Source organism: Colletotrichum scovillei, assembly GCF_011075155.1.
Source record: "Colletotrichum scovillei strain TJNH1 chromosome Unknown Contig00008, whole genome shotgun sequence".
NCBI lineage: Eukaryota > Fungi > Ascomycota > Sordariomycetes > Glomerellales > Glomerellaceae > Colletotrichum > Colletotrichum scovillei.
The window spans coordinates 1,463,494-1,485,715 of NW_023336266.1; the positions used below are offsets into that span (position 1 = coordinate 1,463,494).

The 22,222-nt window shown below is 53.5% G+C and overlaps 9 protein-coding genes across 9 annotated transcripts; 3 read left to right on the forward strand and 6 right to left on the reverse strand.

The window, feature by feature from the left end:
- Positions 1 to 11: 11 nt before the first annotated feature.
- HER10_EVM0010603 (class II aldolase/adducin domain-containing protein) lies at positions 12 to 980 on the reverse strand (the record flags this gene model as incomplete). Its single annotated transcript, XM_035480057.1, has 3 exons — positions 12 to 101; positions 161 to 692; positions 754 to 980. The coding sequence occupies 3 exons, from the start codon at positions 978 to 980 to the stop codon at positions 12 to 14; spliced, it is 849 nt and encodes a 282-aa protein (XP_035330950.1).
- A 763-nt stretch (positions 981 to 1,743) lies between these two features.
- HER10_EVM0005567 (uncharacterized protein) lies at positions 1,744 to 2,976 on the reverse strand (the record flags this gene model as incomplete). The annotated part of the gene is made up of 1 exon (XM_035475177.1): positions 1,744 to 2,976. The coding sequence occupies one exon, from the start codon at positions 2,974 to 2,976 to the stop codon at positions 1,744 to 1,746; it is 1,233 nt and encodes a 410-aa protein (XP_035330678.1).
- A 2,766-nt stretch (positions 2,977 to 5,742) lies between these two features.
- On the reverse strand, positions 5,743 to 6,573 carry HER10_EVM0008484 (uncharacterized protein; the record flags this gene model as incomplete). Its single annotated transcript, XM_035478002.1, has 2 exons — positions 5,907 to 6,573; positions 5,743 to 5,853 (listed from the first exon to the last, which is right to left on the reverse strand). Exons 1-2 carry the CDS (start codon positions 6,537 to 6,539, stop codon positions 5,743 to 5,745), a joined length of 744 nt encoding a protein of 247 aa, XP_035330846.1. The 5' UTR covers positions 6,540 to 6,573.
- Positions 6,574 to 8,342: 1,769 nt separating this feature from the next.
- On the reverse strand, positions 8,343 to 10,528 carry HER10_EVM0001039 (aspartyl-tRNA synthetase). The gene is made up of 3 exons (XM_035470801.1): positions 9,578 to 10,528; positions 9,155 to 9,521; positions 8,343 to 9,072 (listed from the first exon to the last, which is right to left on the reverse strand). The coding sequence occupies exons 1-3, from the start codon at positions 10,289 to 10,291 to the stop codon at positions 8,477 to 8,479; spliced, it is 1,677 nt and encodes a 558-aa protein (XP_035330395.1). The 5' UTR covers positions 10,292 to 10,528; the 3' UTR covers positions 8,343 to 8,476.
- An 829-nt stretch (positions 10,529 to 11,357) lies between these two features.
- On the reverse strand, positions 11,358 to 12,027 carry HER10_EVM0006129 (PUA domain-containing protein; the record flags this gene model as incomplete). The annotated part of the gene is made up of 2 exons (XM_035475723.1): positions 11,358 to 11,928; positions 12,014 to 12,027. 2 exons carry the CDS (start codon positions 12,025 to 12,027, stop codon positions 11,358 to 11,360), a joined length of 585 nt encoding a protein of 194 aa, XP_035330711.1.
- Positions 12,028 to 12,468: 441 nt separating this feature from the next.
- Positions 12,469 to 12,779, reverse strand: HER10_EVM0001475 (uncharacterized protein; the record flags this gene model as incomplete). The annotated part of the gene is made up of 2 exons (XM_035471220.1): positions 12,469 to 12,606; positions 12,669 to 12,779. 2 exons carry the CDS (start codon positions 12,777 to 12,779, stop codon positions 12,469 to 12,471), a joined length of 249 nt encoding a protein of 82 aa, XP_035330428.1.
- A 1,100-nt stretch (positions 12,780 to 13,879) lies between these two features.
- HER10_EVM0012184 (uncharacterized protein) lies at positions 13,880 to 14,746 on the forward strand. The gene is made up of 2 exons (XM_035481584.1): positions 13,880 to 14,222; positions 14,277 to 14,746. Exons 1-2 carry the CDS (start codon positions 14,060 to 14,062, stop codon positions 14,450 to 14,452), a joined length of 339 nt encoding a protein of 112 aa, XP_035331040.1. The 5' UTR covers positions 13,880 to 14,059; the 3' UTR covers positions 14,453 to 14,746.
- Positions 14,747 to 15,304: 558 nt separating this feature from the next.
- On the forward strand, positions 15,305 to 17,466 carry HER10_EVM0009482 (uncharacterized protein). Its single transcript, XM_035478968.1, has one exon. The coding sequence runs from the start codon at positions 16,152 to 16,154 to the stop codon at positions 17,013 to 17,015; it is 864 nt and encodes a 287-aa protein (XP_035330898.1). The 5' UTR covers positions 15,305 to 16,151; the 3' UTR covers positions 17,016 to 17,466.
- A 1,010-nt stretch (positions 17,467 to 18,476) lies between these two features.
- Positions 18,477 to 21,706, forward strand: HER10_EVM0000055 (acetolactate synthase). The gene is made up of 5 exons (XM_035469851.1): positions 18,477 to 19,165; positions 19,277 to 19,369; positions 19,454 to 19,521; positions 19,588 to 21,279; positions 21,334 to 21,706. The coding sequence occupies exons 1-5, from the start codon at positions 19,002 to 19,004 to the stop codon at positions 21,390 to 21,392; spliced, it is 2,076 nt and encodes a 691-aa protein (XP_035330334.1). The 5' UTR covers positions 18,477 to 19,001; the 3' UTR covers positions 21,393 to 21,706.
- The last annotated feature ends 516 nt before the right edge of the window (positions 21,707 to 22,222 follow it).

Here is a 22,222-nt window from a genome sequence, read left to right on the forward strand (position 1 = left end):
GATCCATTCATTTACTCTCCGGGACTTTCTGATCCAAATTTGAGTCTTCGCAACAATATTTCGTTCTGGATCTCCGGCTGGAACTCGCAGTACAGCGAGTCCTGGTTCAAAAGAGTCAATAAATAATCATTGGGCTTTCAAGGAGGGCACTCTCACTCACCGAATCGCTACTTGTCTCGAAAGTGTGCTTGGCTGTAGCATCATCGATGCATTGCTTCTGGAGGCCGTCTTTTGCAGCCGCTTCCACTAGTAGCTGTATCTCACAACAACGTTCCATCAGTGTGAAGAGATAAGCGGCCTCGTCAACACTCTGGCCGACGGTGAGCAAGCCGTGGTTTTGCATGATCAACCCTCTCCCATTTAGACCCAATGCTGATGCCACAGGATCACTCAAGCTTTCTTCAAAGACCAGGCCACCATAGCTGGTTAGCACAGCTTGAGCATCTCCATAAAACATAGCGGCGTCTCCATTTAACATCTCAAAGGGGCGTCCAAATGCCGACCAAGCTTTTCCGAATCTAGAGTGACAGTGGCACGCGGCAACAACATCAGGACGGGCCCTGTGGATTGCAGAGTGAATGAGGAACCCTGCCGCATTCACTGGGCGCGATTTGTTTCCTCCAATGACTTCTCCCTGTTCGTTCACCAACGCCATGTCGCCAGGGGTTAGCAACGCAAAGTGAACGCCGAGGCTATGAAGATAGATCAGCCTTGCAATTATATCTTGAGAATTCATTGGAAGAGTCTGCTTACGGATTAAGCCAGAATTTGTCGGGGAACTCTGGATCCCGAAGAGAAATATGCCCGGCCATTCCCTCGCTGTAGCCTCTTCGCGCAAATACGTGGAAGGCATGTGCCATGTGCTCCAGCATGAAGGCGCGCTTGTCGGCAACGTTGGAGAACGTGGGCATTGCTTGCATTGTGCTGCCCTGGACGATAGCATCCAGTGGTGTTTTCTTTTGGCCGCCCAAGGAAGACATTGTGATGTCGTCAAGCTGAGCCTTCGTGTCTGTGCTTGGTATGGAACCTGAAAGTCATGTAAGATCAACGTGACTCATCTAAGATGAGAGAGCCATGAAGTCATGGCTTCCGGTAGCAAATTTCAGTCCTCCTGGAAGATTAGAGGCTCATTTTTATAATATTGCGAAACTCAACTTCATGAGAGAGACCGAGTGGGTCATTGAATATTTTAGTCGTCGTCGGCCGAGCTCGCCCAAATCAGGAAGCAAAGTGGGGAAAAGGGCCCTCTTCATCCGTCTACTTACACTGGACGGTTCCACGGGCCCAGGCCCCAGGTCCAACATCCATTCATGGGACTAGGCACTAGGAGGACATGTAGAATAGAGTAAGAGGTTATGTTTACTGATGATTCGCCTAGGTTCGATATGGTACTGCTTTCAGTCATCTCGGCCGACCTTTCCAAAGCTGTAGAAAGAAGGGTGGGTCAACCACCTCAAGAACGAGGTATACCGATCAACTTGTCTGAGAGGACAGCTCTCAAAAGTTGGTCGGAAATTGACAAGTGTTTCGTTAGCACTGAATTGAGACAGTGTTTCTCTATCACGGCGGCCTTCGATATAGACATCATTTTATTGCTCCAGGTTCAATGGATGAAAGGAATTGTGCATTCGGTCGATCTTTGTTCTCTTCGACAATGGGTATCTACTCTCGACTCCGGCGTCCTTCTCAATGCAAAGCCTACTTCAACTCTTTGACCGGTTAGTGAAACTCAATTTCGAGGTCTCAGACAGCCCGACAAGCTTCGACTGGGATTCCCAACAATCTGGTCAACCCGAAAAGTCTACCCATGCTCTCCTTGGCTCCAACCCTCAGCTCCTTTTTCACGGCACTTCTCAAGGACCCCTTCCAACCAAGTAAGGCCTCGGTCGTTGGCGCCCAGCCGCGGGAGAAACCAACTTGTGCAGGCTGCATCGTCATCCACGGCGTCTTCGCACCAACCAATTGGGGTGGGTACACAGCCGAGAGCTGCCAAATTTGCGCCGCCGAGACTGGCATCGGGGAGCGGGCAACCACCCAGTAGAATCTGCTCAGTGTATCAACACCGCCGATCAAAGCTTCATCAAACGCGTCGGGGTTCCCACTCGAGGCACGAAGGAATTGGAAGTACACCTTCGTCAGGCGCAGCGCATCGTTGGCGCGACAGTCGCGAAGCTGAGGCGTGTCCGCAGTCCACAGCGGCGTGTAGTGATATGGGTGATCGGGCTCGCGGGCGTTGCCGAGGTCGCCGAATTTCCACTTTCTTGGATCGTGCTCGGATGTTATGAAGATGTTGTCTAGCTTGACATCGTCATGACACAGGTCGTGCGTCATGTGTAAGCTATCGAGTGCTGAGAGAAGAGATTCGAAAGATGGTCTAAACATTTGATCAAGCTCACGATATGAGTGTCGGTCGCTAGACGTACGCAGCTTCTTTGCCAGGTGTTTGAGGGTGCCTGACTTGAGAAACGGCGAGACAAGGTGCCACTTTGGGGCCCCTAACGGTTCCGTGGCAGCTAAGAAGTAGTCTTGGACAGGGACGAAGTGTTCTCTGTATCGCTCGTCGTCCAGCAATGTCGAGCCGTCATCTTGTCCGCCCATGATCAGACTCGCAGGGATCTCTGTCGGCCATCTTCTCATAGACGCGTCTGTTCCTTGAATGCAATTTCGAAAAGGACTGGTTTCCTCGTTGTAGACTTTGATGACAGTGTCGTTGAATGTGAACGCTTCCCCCTCCCTGCCTTTTCCAAGCTTCTTCCAATGGCGCCGGTTGTCCAGCAAGATGCCACGTTCAGCACTCGTGGTATCGGAATTGACTTCCCATCCGGTGCTTGAAAGTATTGCCTCGTCGTAATCCGAGAGGGATCCGAACTTTGTCGGGAGATACTTGACTCTCATGTCCTCTCGATAGCGGAAATGAAGGTCCAACAAATGGTACATGGCGACGATGGAAGTAATTGCCAGGAACCGAAGTGTCATCCGCGCGGTGAACGACTTTAGTCCCCTCCGACGAGCCCCAACAGGGCTCCAACTGCGACCTTTCATCGACAAACGTCAATACACTGTAGTGGTGGAGTGTGACAATCTTCGTGAGAAGATTCGCGAATAGAAAACCAGCGGCAGCGCCTTCCGTCTACCTAATAAAGACGGCCGCAAAGCGGCCAAGTGCCGTCAGAAGCCAGTAGCTCATCCATGTCATTTGCGTGAACCGACTTAAAATAATACCAGGGAGGGAGAAGCAAGCGAATAAGCTACGCGACTACGGCTGTTCCCCGTCGTCATATCGCCAAGGGGTTACCACGTCGTCTGGCCATCCCAGTCTTGGGAAGCCTCCCACCCCAAAGCCAGGTTTATGACAGCCCAGATTTTGCTCATCTAGGCTGCTGAAACAGGTGAGCTTTTCGAGATGGTTGCATCGACAGCCTTTCTCTGCTCTGGTGAGCCCCACAAACAAGGCGGAACCCGGGCCGGCTCAAGTCATGGCAAACATGCGCCCCAAGCTTGGCGATGCCTATTTTGTCTCCTTGCCGACGGCTATTGTAGCGTACTTCCGTCGAGAAATGGACCTCCGAAATGAGTGCCGTTTCCTGAGTCCATGCGTTGTCGATCTAGGGTGTCGGCCAAGAATACCTTGGAAGCCAATCAAATCCCCAAGAGCTGTTCCGGGAACGTGCCCAGGTGCTGCATTTGGGGTTGATATTTCGCAAGCGAACACGGCACATGGGCACACAAGTTTTCGGAACCTGGTCCTAGCTGGGAATATGAAGCACGGTAGACCTCGGGATGACCTCAGTCTTTCCTCTTCTAGTCGAAGATGGAGGGCGCCTTGGGTGCGGGGGCACAGGTGAGAAGGCGAAGTCAGATTAAGGTCGATCTGAGGTGCGAGACAGAGTGGGATCTCCCTCCTACCCCAACGAAGTCAACCTGCCTGTGAAGGGAGCTGATGTCATGGATCCCCTGGCCATCTCTTAGCCCACCAGGTCAGACATTGAAATGTCATCTTGCGCTCCATGTGTAGACTACCTAGATAACCTCCCCGGACGCCACGCCGTTATTTCCACGACAACGGCTTTTTGTCAAGTGTCTGCCGATTTCTCAATGAGTCTCTTTGCTTGATGAGGATATTAGTCTCGGGTTTCTTCTCAAGCTCCTTGGCTATTTGGTGGAATATTCAAGAACTAGACTTCTTTGCTTCTTTACTCTCAAAAATCCCTCTTTTGCTTTAACTGAAGCTATTGAACAGGCACAAGACTCCCCAACGTGGTGGGCCGCATGAAATTTGGAACACTGCCGTCGTCCGATGAGCGGTTGAATCGTTGGACCGCCTTGCCGTCCTACATTCAGCTGGGAGTGCCGCTATGACACTTGTGATTCGGCGCAACTTCTGTGATCAATTTACCCATCTCACTGTGCACGCAACTTGAGTCTGGTCAGCTTCTCAAGTGATTTACTAGAAGTCGAGCTCAAGTGATGTAACAGACTTGCCCCCGATGGCGAACAACACCGCGATCCGAAAGATTGGGGTCTTACAGCTGGAAAGCCAAATCCGCCTCGCCTGTTTCAACCCACAGACTGCCGCACAGCGCATGCCAAGAAACTCAATGGGGGTTCTGCAGCAGAACAGAATTGCGAGGCTGTTTGAGCTTTTGTATGCAAAGCGTCCCGAGCTCGACAGTTGGGTCACGAACCACCTAGACGCGGGGACATGGAGCCACATAGACTCTAGTATTAAACTACCCTTCCCTCTCTAAGAAGGGTTTAGAGTTATTAAGCTGGTGCCCCGACTGTGCAGTTGACTATAGAAGGTGGATTTGGTCAGTACCTGAAGATAGAGTCTGAGAAGTCTCTTTAACATACGCGCCTCGCATCTCGCAGACTTTCTTAGAGTGACAAAGGCTCAGCAAGTTCCGCTGGGCGCACCAATTATCAAGTTGCACTCCAGACACTTCCCATTCTTTGTGCCTGTTTTTACACGTACTATGGGATTCAGGTAAGTGAACTCGCCAGGAGCGTCACAGACTTGGCCCATGCTGCACCCACCACTTCTTAATTCTATCCTCCACGCTCCTGGAATAACACGTTCCTTGACATTCCTCGTGCGGACAGTCATTTGGAGGCCAATGCCTGTCCTCAAATGCTTGCCTTTCGGAAACGGCAGCATTTACGCGTAGACCTTCATCGCCAATGCCCGCCGAGCAAACATCCTGCTCCATCAAGTAAGCCCATTCCGTTTGCAATGCTTTCAACCCCGCCACGACATTTTGGCGCTCCTCGTAGAGATACTGGACCATATTTCGCGGCAGGACGTGAACGAGCTTTGTCTCTGGTATCTTCCAACGCCCCGTATCAATGCCATCGTCCGTCATCTGCACCTCTTCGCGATGCTGTTCCTTGGCAAGAATCCCAGCCATCTGATGCTCGAGAAATACCTTTCGAAGCCGTCGCAGATACCCACTATAAGATGCCGCGTCCGACTCGGCTCCAGCTCCGGCCCCGGATTCTCGGCAGTCCTCCATAAATCTCACAAAATGCAACGCCCCGAACCCGGACCGAAGAAACTCACCCCCAAGCGCTCCGTCACACAAGCGACCCGGCCCAGTCATATCAACAAGCTCAACATCCACCGCCACAAGATCACCACTTCTTCTCGCCACATCAACAGCACTCCCCTCCACCACCGGCGGAACCTCCCAATGCCACCGCGACGACGGGAAACAGGGTTGAAACACGCTCCAACGCTCCACATCACGCCGCGTCCACTCCACAAACCAAAGCTCTTCTATGGATCCCAACAGCCTCAGCAAAAAAGAGACGGCCACCGATGCGGTCGCCGGCACGCTCTGCCATGGCACCGCTCTATCCACGCCGTTTAGCACAACCGCTGAACACTCCAGCGCGAGCCTGCGCACCCGTCGCAGATCCGCCGCCGTGAACTGGCCCACGTCCCACGGGCCTCCGCTCAGCAACTCGGGACGGTCCTCTTCCTCGTAGGCGGCCTGTGAGAGGAAGAGAGTATCCCTGTCAAAGTGAAACCACGTTCGTGGTCCGGCTGTCCGCGTTGCAAAGGCCAGGCGGTAGCCGCCCCTTATGAGCACGCCGCGAGACTCGGCGCAGGTGTGCAGTAGAGGTGGTATCTGGGCCTTGCTGTATAAGTAGCCCTCCCTCACGATCTCCCACGCGACCTTTGGATCGTTGGCGAGCCATGCGAGGGGTATGTCTGGATACCGAGCGGACGGAGCCCAAGGTTGTGGAATCGGTTTGCTACCGGTGAAGCCGTGCTCCTCTAGGGTCGATTGGCGGAGGCTATGTCCGTCTCTTAGACGCTGTCGGATCTCAGCAGCCCAGTTGGTGCTGAAGAACTTGATATTAGGGTGGATCTGAAGCTGGACCGGATGTGTGCGGAGAATCTCCCGGAACTCGTCAAACTCGATCACCGTCTTTTCCTCAATGTTTACGATACGCGGCAGGGTGGCGAGCCAGTAGATTTCTCGCCGAATCTCAAACGGGAGAGACAAGAAGCAGGGAAATGTGCTTAGGGCCATGATGCCCTGTACTGTCAGAACCGACCCGTTGCTAGGCTTGAACCCAGGACAAGCCGTCAAGCAAGCACAAGTAGCTAAGGTAGGTTTGCCAATGTATGGAGCGGGGTTAAGCCACTCTAGGCAGCAGTGCAGAAGTCGCAAGGATGAACACCAGCTTATCTTAGGTAAGTAAAGCGACACATTGCTCATGATGGCATAGATGGATTTACAATTACTCTGGACTTTACTCTCTAGACGATGGATTTCCACCCAAAGACAGCACTTTGGCAGAAGTCTCAGCTCTCAATCCACCAAATGCCATATGCCGTCCTGATTGGCGGGAACACATGCCTCAATCGGGAGAGATCATCAATACAAGGGCAGGTCTGGTGGAAGTTTCCGATGCCAAGATTGTTCTCTGTGTAAGCCGCTCTATTTTGACGTCTCGCATGCTTCCGGTGGGACAGTTCTGACTGCGCGTTGACAAGGTCACTCATAATTTCCTTGCTGGTCGACCAGGTCTTTAGTCTCAAGTAAGTGCTATAGAAGGCATCGATGCAGGTAGTCAATTACGTAAATAATACAACAGTGAGTTCAAATCACGATAGCATTCACTCAATACATTCTATGAAAACAATACTTATACTCTCAAAGTGAAAGCGAAGGCGGTGCCCCCAGGATCAAAGACCTCGGAAACTGGTTGCCGATGCATGCAGTTCTGCAGCAATATTTCCCGCGGGTTACCAGGCCACGATAATCCAGAGTCATGTCGGAAATCATTCCACACGACCCAGTAGACAAGATAATCATAGAACCCCAGAATCCAGGGAAATAAGCAATCCGCCAAAAAACAATGCTGAATCGGTGACTAGGTCTAGTATCAGCCAAACCAATCTAGTTGTAATGAGGACGGAGCCCTCCATAGTATGTATGGCCAAGCTATTTTCCCGAGAGCGCAAGAGCGCAGGCTGCCCCTAGCGGACCATCGGATTCGCCTTGCTCATGTAGAAAAGATATGCGTTGAGTCGCTGACTAGTGTTCTACCACAGCTTCTGGGGCTATGATCAATATAAGTAGGTTTGAAGGGGAGGTCCTAATACATGACTCGAATACACAAATCTCGTGAAAATCACCGAGCTTCTCTCCCCGAAACCACCAGGGGGTTTGAATACGCCGTTTCGTGGCCCCTAGTTCAAAATTCAAAGCGTAGGATGGGTAGAAATGCAGATTTTGTGCAGAGCAACGATAGGGTCGATGTTTGTATAAATGGCTGCGAGGACCTCTCAACTAGACATCTATCATTCTTAAATCTGCTTGTTCTTGAGATCAACTACCTACAACTCGACAAAGCCTACTCTAATCGACAACTCAATCTCTTTAACTCAACCACCATGCAACTCATGACTCTCTTCGCCTTCGTAGCCGCCATGGCCTCGCCCGCAATCGCAGCCACGTGCAGGCCATACAACAACCCGGGCATGATGGAAGGCAACTCATGCACCGCTAGAGAATCATGCCCCGTGGGGCAGAGATTCGGGGAAATCAAGGGATACAACTTTGGCGATGCCGGCAAGCCCTGTTCCGTTGACGTAAGACACAAAATAACATACAATATGATATGAATTATGCTGACACTTTCATAGTTCACTTGCTGTACTCGGTAAAAGCTTACGAGGGGAGTATAATGAGACGACAAGAATGCAGAATCCTGTCGGAAGTCAGTATCGTCGGGACCAACCACGTTAGAGCTTCGTCCACATCGGGCGACGAAAGCCTCAAAGTGCTTCTTCAGAATTGTTGATTCTTCTACATAAGACACAAGCGCTAGAATTTGAGCCATCTTGACTTTTTCGCCTCCAGACGTCCGCAACATGGCCAAACGTGACACATTCCATTATCCACATTGAAGAACGCCACTCCATTTGATCCACAGAGACTCAAAGCCCTTATGGAACACCTTACGGCAGCAGTCTCTTGGGCGTGCGAGGGTAGTACGCCGCAAGGTGAACACTAGGCAGAGCCAAGAACCAAGCAACCACACGGTCGAGACCAATGCCACCACCACCGTGGGGAGGCACACCGACCTGTCGGAATACCGTGAGGTACTCCTTGATACCGGCACTCTCAGGGTCGATGCCCTTGGCACGGATGCGCTCCTCGAGCTCGGCGGGGTCGTTAATACGTTGACCACCAGAGAGAACCTCCTGGCCACGGATGAAGAAATCAAAGGCGTTTGTGACACGAGTGCCCTCACCAGTCGTGGTGCCGGCATCGTCAAGCTTGGCGTAGAACGGACGCGCCGTCTCGGGAAACTTGTCGATGACGTAGAAGTCGGTGTTGTACTTCTTGCGCACAACCTCTCCAAGGGCCTTCTCTTGAGGAGTGCTCATGTCCTCATCGTCGCGGACGTTGGCGAACTCGGCGGGGCCCTCTTCGCGAAGAAGCTTCTGGGCCTCGGCGAAGGTCAAGCGGACCTCCTTGCCGGGCTCGGGAAGGAGGAGGGGCTCGGAGTGGTAGACGGAGCGGACGGTCTCAATCTCGTCGGCGCATCGCTCTGCAGCAACAAAAACCATGGTTAGCAATTGCAAATGGAAGAATCGTAGATATCGGGGACTTGGGGATGGTTGCCAACTAACCCTGGATGCCACGGAAGATGGACAGCAGGACGCCTTCCAAGACGGTGAGGACCTCGGTGTAAGATTGCTTGATCTCCATCTCCACATCAAGACCGGTGAACTCGGTCATATGTCTCGGGGTGTTGGAGTTCTCGGCTCTGAAAACGGGGCCAATGCTGAACACACGCTCTCTGCCACCTGCAATTTCGAATTGCTTGTAGAACTGGGGCGATTGGGCGAGGAAAGCCTCCTCACCGAAGTATGCGAACCGGAAGACGTTACCGCCACCTTCGGAGGCAGCGCCGATGAGGCAGGGAGGTTCGAATTCCTTGAACTTCTGGTTCTCGAGGTATGAACGGAAGATCTTCTTCACTTCGATACGAATATCCTGTGCCGGTCAAGTCAGTGAACGCATCTAAAGCTTGGTACTGAGTATAAACGTACGGCAATGGCCTGCTGAACGGGAGCGCGCTTGTGCATGGCAATGTTGTCGAGATGGGTAAGCATAGTCGCGGAGGGCACCGTGCTCGTGTTTTCGGCAGCCTTCTCCTTCTCGGCTTCAGCATCGGCGGCGGGGGCCTTCTCGTCGCTGAAGTTGACAATGGGCTGGCTGGCAGCTCCCATGGTCATGCCAAGCATGGCGGGGGCCGGTGCGAGGACGAAGCACTTGGTGATGTGGAGCTCGAGACCAGATACCCGGCAGCTCTTGACGGGCTCAAGAGGCTGCTTCACCTTGGCCTCAACCACCACGTAACTCTCGGGGTTGATGCTGGTGATCCACTTGACCATGCGGCGACTGACAATGGGCTCCTCGTCAGAGGCCATGACAACACCCTGGATGTTCCAGTTGCCTCCCTTGCGGAGCTCGACAAAGCCCATCTTGGCACTCTGAACACGGGAGTTCTGAAGCCATGCACGCACGATGACCGTCTTGCCATTGTGAGAATCGTTCAGCTCGCGGATTTCGACTTCTTCGGCGTCCTTGCTGAAGACGGGCTTGGTGCCGTAGTTATCCTGGGCGGGGTCGTCCTCGAGAGTGACAGCGGCGGCTTGCTGGGCGAGCTCTGCCGCGCGCGCAGCCTTCATGGCCTCCTTCTTGGCCTTGGCCTCGGCCTTCTTCGCGCCCTTCTTGGACGTCGGTGCTGCTTCGTCGGCCATGATGCTGAGATTTGTCGTTATTTGTGATTGAGCTCGACACACGATCAGGCGCGGAATTGAGGGGTAAGGTGAGGTACAGAGTAATGGAGGGGCAATGAGGGGCAAGGTGGGAAAAATTTGGATGTCATTCCACCACGTGACTCTTATACCGGCGATGCACAGACCACTACAGCTCGGCGTGACGTGGATTCGGAGAGCTTCTTCGGTCAGATGTTTGCTTATGTACAGAACTTCTGGAGTCATATCGAGTTATAAACGTTATAAACACGGCTCATTGAGCTTTAGAGATGTGGGTGACTCACTATATAGCCGTCACAAAGCGTAACATTGGTACTGATCCAAGCAAGTCGGACCTGCAATGGCAATAGACCGGGAGACAATATGAGCTGATCAATGAACGCGATGATCGTCTGCATACCGGGAGTATCAGTAAGTTCCCCGATGTTCCGGTTGCCATTGATTGTAGACAGCCAGATTTTTTTCTTGGATATTGGAAATCCTCCATACATCGGAATGAGCAGTTTAAAGCTCGCCGAAGGAAACTTAAGCCTAGACCCAATTCCTCCATGCTTTACAAGTTCTCATCGTCTGCATCACCAATGGCCACCGACATGAGACTCTCACATTGACATGATATCTTATGGTACTTCTATATGTGACTTCAACCTAGCTTTTAGAGCCTATGCTTGGACATGCCGCCCTGAAAAGTGAATTCGAGAAAGTCAATTGCCTTTCCGTTGGCGATGAAGGATCTTGGGCCTAGACAAGATCCTTCCGTAAACCTTTCTGCCGGTGAGTCCTGAGCGATCATCCTGAGCACCGGATAGACTCAGGGTGAAGGGTTGAAACCTGTCGATCCTATCCAAGGAACTTACACCTTCGATAGATCCAAAAGCACAAGGGAATATATCATCTCGGCAGGAGATTTGACAAGTAAAGGGCATGCTTTTGTTGGGTTCTGTTGATGCTTCCACCCATTTCGCATTGTCATCTGGTCCGTCCCCTCCATATCATATATGCAAATTCGTTCCTTCGTTCATATACCGATCCCTAGCCTCAAGCAGCTTTAGTCCGTTCCGAGCCTCCACAGACCATCGCCGAGGAAATGCGCCTCCTCCACCACAGGCCCCTTGCCCTTATCCTTAACCTCCTTGGTACCAGCGACCAAGAACCCAACAGCGCACGCCTCCGTCTTGCCCTCCGCCATAATGACAACCGGCTCCCCCTTCTCCAGCTCCCGGCTCCACCTCCCTTCCTCGTCGACGCCCTCGGCGCCCTCCCGGGGCTCAGGCAACCGTCCACCGGCGCTCGTCAGCCCGGGGGCCATGAGCGTGGCGCCCGAGAGCACGAAGCGGATGGCGCCGCGGTCGATGCGAATCGTCGGGAAAGCTTGCGGGAAGCGGTGGACGAGCTTGAGGTGCGGGACGAGGGTGGCGTTGTCCTGCTGGTAGAAGAGGGGCTGCTGCTCGCAGACGAAGAGGGAGCAGCGGTCGGGCAGCTTCATCTGCTCGAGGGAGGCCTTTTTGGGCATCACTTCTTCGATGTAGGGGTTCAGGAGGGGGTAGCTCGAGAGGAGCGAGTCGCGGAGGGAGCGCTGGACGGAAGACTTGAGCTTCTGCTTCGGCTTGGAGGTGATGCTGTGAGGGCGGGGTAATTTTGTTAGCTTTCCCTGCGGCTTTTCTGTGGTTTGGTCATCGGGCGTATGAGCATATGGCGACGTACTCTTTCTTGAACATTTTGGCGGTATTTGAATCGAAGTCTGCTATAGAAAAGAAGGGGGTATCACTGGTGTATTTGGGACGTTGTCGAGATCTGTCGCGTCTATGGCAGTCTGTGGTGGTGGTTGATGGTGGGGTTGTTAGGAGCGAGCATCGCCGACGAAAATTGCCCCGCAGTCGGGCGGGCGGGGCGGACCAATCATGCACTAATGGAGGGGCAGACGCTTCACGCGCGAGGGGCTTCGTGATCCCATCACGTCACTTTCATCGACGAGAAAAAATGGACAAATCCCGACAGCTCGTAGTTTAGGAGATTAAAAATCTTAATTCTTCAAAAATGTCGTAACTAAACTGTCATGCAAAACGCTCTATCGTAACCCATGATCGCGTGCGGGGTCTTGCGGCCGATGCTCAGAGTCCTTCCGAGTACAGGCGCAGGAAGTCCATCGTTGCGAAAGCTCAACCGTGGTTGACGTGAGAAACGGTTCCGTCCTCCTTGACGTGGACGTTGAGTCTGTTGGGTCTGAAGTCCTTGGTGACCATCATGCCAGGCTCGATAACACGGGACTCCTCGGGGAGATCCCTCTTGCAGAAGGTCTAGGAAAGCATCGCTGTTAGTACAACCGAATAGTCTGTCATAGAGGGGAACGTGAGCTTACTGTCTCGTTAGACTCCTCCTCGTGAAGCTTCTTTCCGACCAGCTTGTTGGTCCAGAGCTGAGTCTTGTCATCGGAGTCATTGTTGTTGATACCAGGTACGACGAGAGGCATGATGGCGGTTGTGGTTTTGAGATTCTGGGGGTGTTGGTTGATGTCTGGAAGGCTAAAAGCGTGTGTACTTAGGTGTGTAAAGTTCGTGTATAGTAAGGTTGAGTGAGGAGATGAAGACTGGAGTAAGTGATGGTTTAATAGCAAAGAAGCGTCGTGGACGTCCAAAACAGGAAGGTTGGAGGTCTAGAAGCTGCATCGACCGATGACGTCGGTAATCGTGTGGGGGCGGGGGTTTCGTTTCTCGCAGAACTCAGGGACTGCTGCTCGTCCAACGCAAAGCGCCGCCGGGACGATCTTGGAACCGAAGCACGTCAACCTCTAAATTCCCGGCAGTATGTACGTAGGTCCTCACTGATCCCTGTTTCTTATCTTGCTCGGATATTAGAGCACTTGGTAGATAACGTTTAGCTCAGATGGGCTTATGTCCAAGTCCAGGCCAGATGTGTGCATGTGATTCATCAACAACCACACTTCATACTGAAATTACTGCACAGCAGCTATGCATATTGCGAGAGCTGGCCTGGCTGGGTGACGTTCTGAACACATCATTGATACCTTGGCACGACTATCCATCGATTCAGAACAGAAGTAATAATGTGCTGGGAATATTCAACGCGCGAATAAGATAAAACCATTTACAGAGTTCAAATAAGGAAGGTAGCAGCCACTGTGCCATGTTAGGGAGGTGCACGAACAGGTTGAAGAGAGTTAGCAAGTCCATGTCTCCACCAACATCTAAAGAGTAATTAGGTAAGCTGACCACTTTTGTTGCGAAGATTGCACTGTGCACAAGGCATGATTGCACTGCCTCAGTCACATTTGATAGCTCTTCGATTGTTACTCCTTTGGAATCAAGTACGAATACACCGTTTGAAGCAATCCAAGTCCAAAAGATTGGGAATCTGACAGAACGGAGCCCACTTGCCCTTCGTGGAGCTGACCAGGACTGCAATGAGGTAAGCACAGAATTAAGGTAAGCACGGACAGGGCTGGACTGGGCCTCAGCTGGGTCTGTGCACTTCTAGAGAGGATGTTAGGCGCCTTCCTTCCTCCCAGGCAGAATCGTTCGAGATGGTTCTTTCCGTTCTTTCGTTGCATGGACGGAAAGAAGGAACTAGCCATCATGATGCTTCCTGTTATACCAAGACGAAGGTACTAATCCGTTCACATGCCGTTGTCTGGTCAGTTCAGAATTTTTTCTTGTGCCTAGCAAAAGTCGGTCCGAGGAAAGCTACAACGGACGTCAAGGGGACAGAAAACATTCCATCCGCGCCATTGGAATGTCGGGTGTTCTGGTTCCTGATATTACCGATTCCCTCGACCTTCGCTTCTTAGCAATTACTTCACCTCCAGCCGAGTTTCTCTGTCAGCGGAATAGAAGTAGCACCCCGCCCCGATCTCACGTTTCCATTCTCCATGGTCTTCAATGGGGCCAAGATTACGGTAATGGATTTAAGTCCTGCTGACGGTGTTTCTCTTCTTGCTTATTGCTAGTAGAACGGCGACCTGGTCTCAGGTGGATGCCCGTCTGGGGTTATCCCCAAAGTCTGACCGCATCGCCGCGCCGTTTCCCGGCCAGGCTCTCGCAGGAATGGCACTGGCACCAACAGAGCAAACACAAGACTGCAGGAACGAGGCCAGGAAAAGCACCTTGCTTGCCTCTTTCTGCCTAGGTATCTGCAAACTGAACGATATACTGAACCGTCGTAAAGCTCAATCCAATCATTCAGCCACGGGGAGCATCCAACGTCTAGCGATCAGTTAGATCTCAGCTGGTGCATGGCGTGGTCCGATTAGGGACGGAGACGAGGGGTTGGCTCAGCTTACAGGGTGGCAGGTCTCAGCCATGGGCAAATTAAACCAAACAACCAGCGGCCAGTTGGAGCCGCAGCAGGGATCAATTACCACAGCCCTCAGCACTAACACCAAGCGAGCGATTTCTTCTCTTCTTCCTGTCCTTCAGCCATCAGGGAAGCTATTCCCTAATCCCCCGCCGGATGAAAAAATACTGCAGCCTGCTACATGCTAAGGCAGATGCGAACCCGGTGCGGTGGCTTGCTATTGGCGCTATCTTCCGAAATCCAGTGCAAGTTCCCCCTTGCCTCGTGGGGTTCCAAGTCTTAGAGTTTGCTCTGTGCCCTTCCTCTTAGACGATTTGGGCCAAGCCGCGTGCCGGGAACAGCATATGCTATTTTAGCTTGAGGATGTGGAATCTGGGCCCATTGCGCTTCTCGACAATCGAGAGCCGCGTGGGAAGGCTCGGCTGTATCGACAGAACGACCTTGCGACCGAATTCAGACCTGTGAGTACTTGACTTCGAACGAGGCGAAGTTGAGGTTTTCTCGAGAGAAAAAAGAGACATGCTGCGCAAGGAACCGAGAGGAGATCAGACGGCGAATCTACGTGAAGGCATCGTGAACCGCCCGTGCAGACGCAGATGCGACCAACAGAGCTAATTATGGAGGCCGGCGCCGTCAGCCACCACGACTCTGAATCCTATTCGCCGGGTGGGCTAGCAAAGGGCGAGCTAACACAAGGGCTGTGCTGCGAGAGCATGAGGTCGCACCACCAACAAACTCAGGCCTACAGAGGCCAAAGGAGAGCACACAATACCGTCTCTTCCGTGAAGAGCTGCTGCGGAATGAACGGCCCAGCCTTACGAGCCCCCCAAGCCTGGTTCTGCTAAGCTGCAGGTAAGCAACGAAAAGAGTGAGCCTAAGCGGAGATCCAAGACATGACCAATCCCGGCCCCAACGGGCACTGGAGCACCCTTGCTGAGGTGCATTTTGCTCTCGTGGCATTGGCATTGGCGTCGTTGGCGTCCCTCAGCTCACAGCCAGAGACAAGCAGCAAGACAAGGACGGTGAGGTGACAACAGCAACAAGCCCAAATGGATACCACCAGGCTCGACCCAACCCCGAGGCGCCGAGAGGCGTTCAGCTCCCTCACATCTTTTTATTGAAGCTCATTCCCAGCTCATCCGGCGTAGGCCATCCTGCTTTCCTACCTCGTCTTGTTTCTTACCTCTCATGCTCTTACATACTCGCTCCTCACCATCGCAGGAATATTCCAGGTAGACACCGATCGCCTCTTCCCGACTACCCGACTTCCATCTTCACTTCCACACCGGAAGTTACCTTCAATACTTGGTAGCTTGTCCACGGCACTGCGAACCGAGTCTGCCGGTTGCCGAACCAATCTTCCCAATCAGGAAGTTGCCAAACCCCAACAGCAGTTCGTCACACAGCACCACGTCGTCTCCCGATACTCTGGGCCCGGCACTTGAGCACCCACTCCGAATCTATCAATCCCACCTTCAACGGACCCCCGTCCCGGCAGTCATTTACAACACTCCACAAAACCCCGGGCGATATGCGTTCATCCCAGTCCGCCCCGGCGCTTGTTGCGCTCCTCTTTGTGGCTACGGCATCGGCCCTGTCGCCGGCGAGACTGCATTGCCTTCGGTCACGAAATCTCGAGCTGGCCAGATTGGCAGCTTGTGGCGAACCTGGATCCGTGGCCCACTGCATGGAGATGGTCGCGGACGACTTTACACAAACCGATCTGGAGAGATGCTACATCAATGCTGGTTGCGACTTTGCCGAAGCCGTGATTGAGTCGCAGTGGACTCTGGACAGATGTGATAACAGCGGCAGCGCCCCTGCGGAACTGCGCAAACGCCATGTCACTGTCTTCGCGCGTCAGACTACAGAGGCGACTGCGGCAACCGCTGAGACGGCCACGGGTACATCCACCGGCACGGCAACCTATTCCAAGCTCACGTGCTCTACATCGACGACCAAGTCGACCACGCAATGTCCCGTTGTCTCGACTGGCGTGCAGAAAGGCAAAACTCTCAAGGAAGGTTGCTTCCCGACACAGGTGGTGTACGGAACATGCGCTGCGGGCCTGCTCTGCAAGAACGATAACTCGGGCAACCCTTCGTGCAAGGTGCTGGATAACACCGTGTACCCTGGCGGCATCGCTGTAGCGCTCTTCTTCGCTGTGGCCATCACGGGTTCCATTGCGTGGATCACGTTCCTTTGCTGCAAGGAGAGGAAGCAGAAGAAGCGCAACGCGGCAAGGGTGCAGGCGGCTATGGACGCGAAGATGGCGGCCAAGCGACAGCCAGCTGTGCAAGTTCACGATTCGGACAACCAGCCTCTCATGTCGTATGGGCAACCGGCTGCTGCGTATGAGGCGCACGGTCCATTTGGTGACCAAAACCGGATGTAAGGCGGAGATGCGAATGGGTTGTGGATTGCGAGGGGGATGAATGATCAAGCCTCGACCGATAGGCGTGCGTTGATCAGGGACGGAGGCGTAAAGAGCAGTCATGGTTCAAGATACCTATTGTGTTCGATTCTGATTTCGGGGTTTAAAGGGCGCATTAAGGTCCATGGGATGAGGCATGAGCCAACGAGTAAACAAAAATTCAAGTCACTACTAAGTAATTCATTTGAGATGCCTCGTCAAAGGCTGACTGTGCTGTCAAGCTGACCCTGCATAAAAGTGATAGTTGTTCTTGTATGCGACCGGGACAGACCGGATGAGGTGGAACCGGAATCCGAACTCAATCGGCCGGCCGCTATTACACAATCTCCGCACAACGAGCTACTGTCAAAACTACGACGGTTGACGGCCACGTTTTTACGAATTGCTGACTTGGGAGGAAGTGCAGTTCGTGCTGGACGGATTCGGTCAAACGGGCATCGTGTGATGCGGTTTTTAGTGGCGGCAGCTCCCATGTCTCGCGATTCTCTGGGGTTGGAGCCGTTTTCTGACAGCTGCAAGCCCGCAGACCCCGGATCCGTGACTGGACCGCATGCAACGTGCAGTAGACCTTGGCATGTTAGGGTTGTGGATGTGTTGACCAAACATGAGACGAAGTGCAGGATACACGTTAGTGCAACACTAAGGATTAGATTGCCAGGATGACAATCTAGATATTCTGATGAGACGAGAAGAGAAAAGGTGGTGAACAAGGTGAGTAGATACTTTCGTTTGGTGTTGGTTCGGATCGATAGGAAAAGATAGGGGACCTCGGGAGTGGCTTCTCAAGATTTGTGGAGGATATTGTGGGAGTGTGCGCATGTGTGACTCCTTGCGGTTCACGACTGCAACTGCGTGGGTGGTGACTGGTGAACCATTTCTGGGGCAGGGAAAGCGTGGAAACGGTCGCAGACGTCGGGTGTTTGCTCCGCCCACTTTCCTCGGCCTGGCATTCGGGGGCATTCAAGCTCGGGGAGGCACGAGGGAGACCGGAATGGAACAGAGGGATAGTGTGGGGAACAAGGTAAGTGGCCAATCAAGAATGAGTCATAAAGCCATTGAGTCAGCAGAGGTGGCTGGCCGTTCAGTCGACTGCAGTTCCGTTATTGCTATCGTTCTTTCCGTGCTTTATAGCTGCGGGTAGGAACTTGCCAGTAAGGTACGGAGGCAGGAAGCAAACATGGGAGGAAGGCGGTAAAGATGCAGCAACTGCAGCAGCGCGGGAAGGAGCAGTCAATGGGAGGGAAGGTCAGGCCGATATCGCCACCCCAGATTGGACCTGAGGCCCGTGCCCCTCCCCCGATGGGCAACGCTTGTTCGTTCTCGCCCCCGTCGTGGCCCGTCCTGCGTCCTTCCAGCCAGTCATCAGCCGGCTACCCCACACCTCGACGGCCGATAATTTTTTTTGGTTTTTTCCCTGGCTCCGAAACAGCAGCCGCGCCTCTCCACCACTGCTTCTCTGCGTTCTTGGTGCTGCCAAAGTGTGTGTGAGAGAGACAGAAAGAGAGACTACCCGAAAGTAAAGAGAAAGAGACAGAGACAGCGGTGACTCTACACAAAGTTAAACCCCGGTGTGCGCCGTGCCTGTCTACTGCCTGTCTATTATCCTTACACTACCAGTTGTGTCTGTGCCCGGCCCCCAATTCCCAATCTCGAATTTGACGTCGGCTGCTCTAATTTGCCAAAACCTTGTGACTGGGCTTTCTTTCCCTTCCCTCCTCCTTCTCTCCTCCTTCCCTCCTCCAGTTGACTCCGCGATCTCTGCAACCTCCATACCCCCTGCGATCGTCCAATTCGACGAGCCGCTCCCCTCTCGCTGTCTGTTACTCTCTGCTCTCTTCTCAGAGACATTGACGAAGCATCACACCGAGTGACTCCTCTTCTTCTTCCTCTTCTTTCTACTTTGTTTTCTCTCTTCCTCCCCGGTTCCTCTCCACTCCACCGCCCATCATGATGCTCCGAACCCGCCACGCCGCTCGCGCCCTCAAGGCCGTCTCAAGAGCGAGCGCTCCCCGTAACCTCACCACCTCCTCCGCCGTCGCCGCCATCCAGGCCACCAAGAAGGTTCCTTCCGGCGTGAGGACCCAGGCTACCTCTGCCACCTCGCCCGCTCCGTAAGCTTCTTCACATTCTCCCATTGAGTGGCGGAACTGCACAGCTACTCGACAAGACGAAGCTGGTGACTCAGAAACATTTGACTAACGACTATGTTTTGCCAATTGCAGTGAGGTTCGAGACACGCCCGCACCCGCCTTCAACGCCGACAAGAGCCATGTCCAACCTCTCCAGCGCTCTACCGGCCCCGAGATGGACGAGTCGTACGTAGTCCCTCGTCGCCAACTATACCCACCGCCGTTGTCGGCTTGTTGGAAGCAGGCGGAAAAGCTTACGGTGTAACACAGGTTCATTGGCAAGACTGGAGGAGAAATCTTCCACGAGATGATGTTGAGACAGGGCGTGAAGCACATTTGTACGTGACTCAACTGCGTATATAATGATGGCATCACAGAGACATATGGCTAACCGTGACTCACAGTTGGATACCCGGGAGGTGCCATTCTCCCCGTCTTCGACGCCATCTACAACTCAAAACACTTCGACTTCATTCTCCCCAAGCACGAGCAGGGCGCCGGCCACATGGCTGAGGGCTACGCCCGCGCCTCGGGCAAGTGTGGTGTCGTCCTCGTCACCTCCGGCCCTGGCGCGACCAACGTCATTACCCCCATGCAGGATGCCCTCTCCGACGGTACCCCCATGGTTGTCTTCTGCGGTCAGGTCGTCACCTCCGCCATTGGCAGTGATGCTTTCCAGGAGGCCGATGTCACTGGTATCTCCCGTGCCTGCACTAAGTGGAACGTCATGGTCAAGAACATTGCCGAGCTCCCCCGCCGTATCAACGAAGCTTTCGAGATCGCCACCAGCGGCCGCCCTGGTCCCGTCTTGGTCGATCTTCCCAAGGACGTCACCGCCGGTGTCCTGAGGAGAGCCATCCCTACCGAGACCTCCCTGCCTTCCCTCCCGAGCGCCGCCTCAAGAGCCGCCATGGCCCTGCTCCAGAAGCAGCTTGAGCAGTCCATCAAGCGCGTTGCCGACCTCGTCAACATCGCCAAGAAGCCCATCATCTACGCCGGTCAGGGTATTGCCCAGTCTGAGGGTGGCCCCGAGATCCTCAAGGAGCTTGCCGACAAGTTCTCCATCCCCGTCACCACCACCCTTCACGGCCTCGGCTCCTTCGACGAGCTTGACGAGAAGTCCCTCCACATGTTGGGTATGCACGGTTCCGCCTACGCCAACATGGCCATCCAGCAGGCCGATCTCATCATCGCCCTCGGTGCCCGTTTCGACGACCGTGTCACCCTCAACGTCGCCAAGTTTGCGCCTGGCGCCAAGGCCGCCGCTGCCGAGGGCCGCGGTGGTATCGTCCACTTCGAGATCATGCCCAAGAACATCAACAAGGTTGTCCAGGCCACCGAGGCTGTCGAGGGTGACGTCGCCACCAATCTTCGTACTTTGATCCCCCACCTGAAGCCCAAGACCATGGAGGACCGCAAGGAATGGTTCGACAAGATCAGGGAGTGGAAGGCAAAGTGGCCCATGTCCGACTACGAGAAGGCTGAGCGCTCCGGCCTCATCAAGCCCCAGACTCTCATTGAGGAGCTCAGCAACCTGACCGCCGACCGCAAGGAGACGACCATCATCGCCACCGGTGTCGGTCAGCACCAGATGTGGACCGCTCAGCACTTCCGCTGGAGACACCCCAGAACCATGGTCACCTCTGGTGGCCTGGGTACCATGGGATACGGTCTCCCCGCCGCTATTGGTGCCAAGGTCGCCAAGCCCGACGCTCTCGTTATCGATATTGACGGCGACGCTTCCTTCAACATGACCCTCACCGAGCTTTCCACCGCTGCGCAGTTCAACATTGGCGTCAAGGTCATTGTCTTGAACAACGAGGAGCAGGGTATGGTTACGCAATGGCAGAACCTCTTCTACGAGGACCGTTACGCCCACACCCACCAGCAGAACCCCGACTTCATGAAGCTTGCCGATGCCATGGGTGTCCAGCACCGCAGAGTGAGCAAGCCTGATGAGGTTGTCGACGCTCTCAAGTGGCTCATCAACTCCGACGGCCCCGCCTTCCTTGAGGTCGTCACCGACAAGAAGGTGCCCGTCCTGCCCATGGTGCCCTCTGGCTCAGCTCTCCACGAGTTCCTGACATGGGACGGAGGTTAGTATTTCCCATCTCTTGACTTGTGTCAACAAAATACTAATTCCCTGACAGAAAAGGATAAGAAGCGCCGCGAGCTGATGCGCGAGAGAACGCGTGGTCTCCACGGCTAAACAGCCAGCACTCGCAGCTCTTTCTTGTTATCTAATCTTTCCACATAGGAGGCGTCCATGCATATTGCTCTCTCATCTTATACCACCAGGCTTTGTTGGGTTCTCTTTGGCCATAACGAGATCTCCACCTTGAGCAGAAAAGTCCTTCCATTGGGATCAGGGATTTTTCCTACTACGGGCGACTGTATCGCAGGTTTCGTCCGGAACAAAACAAGTTCAAAAAATCAAACAAAATCTAAAAAGTGCTTTATCGCAGCATTTTCCGTAGTCTGGGGGCTTCATTTCGGGCATTCACACCAAAAATCGACCGTCACGGAGTTGGGTTAGTTTACCTCGACCTTGTTAAGAGAATGTACATATATCAAACTTCACGAGTTGAATGTTGAAAAGTTTTTTTTGCACCTCATCTCAATCTTGCATCGCCTTTATCTCATAGCGTGATGTGTGAACTGTGTTGGCTTGATTATCAGTCCACGATCATATGGGGTTCCAGGTCCAAACAAGCGCACGAAACGTGCGTCCTTTGTTATCCTAGCGATAGATCATGAATTGTATAATGACCAGGATAGCTACAAGCCACAATAAGACAAGACCAGGCCACAGCAACCTTCCCCCAGACAGCATACATGCACATCCCGGGGCAGCAGACCAAGTCCATGTTGCGGATGCCGCCACTACCTTCAGGCCGATCCTTTTCGGCATGCTGCAGCGCCGCAGTTCTTAATCACATTAGGAGCCTTTTTTCAGAAGCAGAAGTTGTGGATCTGGTAGTCACTGTGTAAGGGTTTGTCTTTCCGAATTCTTCCTCTCGATCTGCCGGCCAGGCTTCA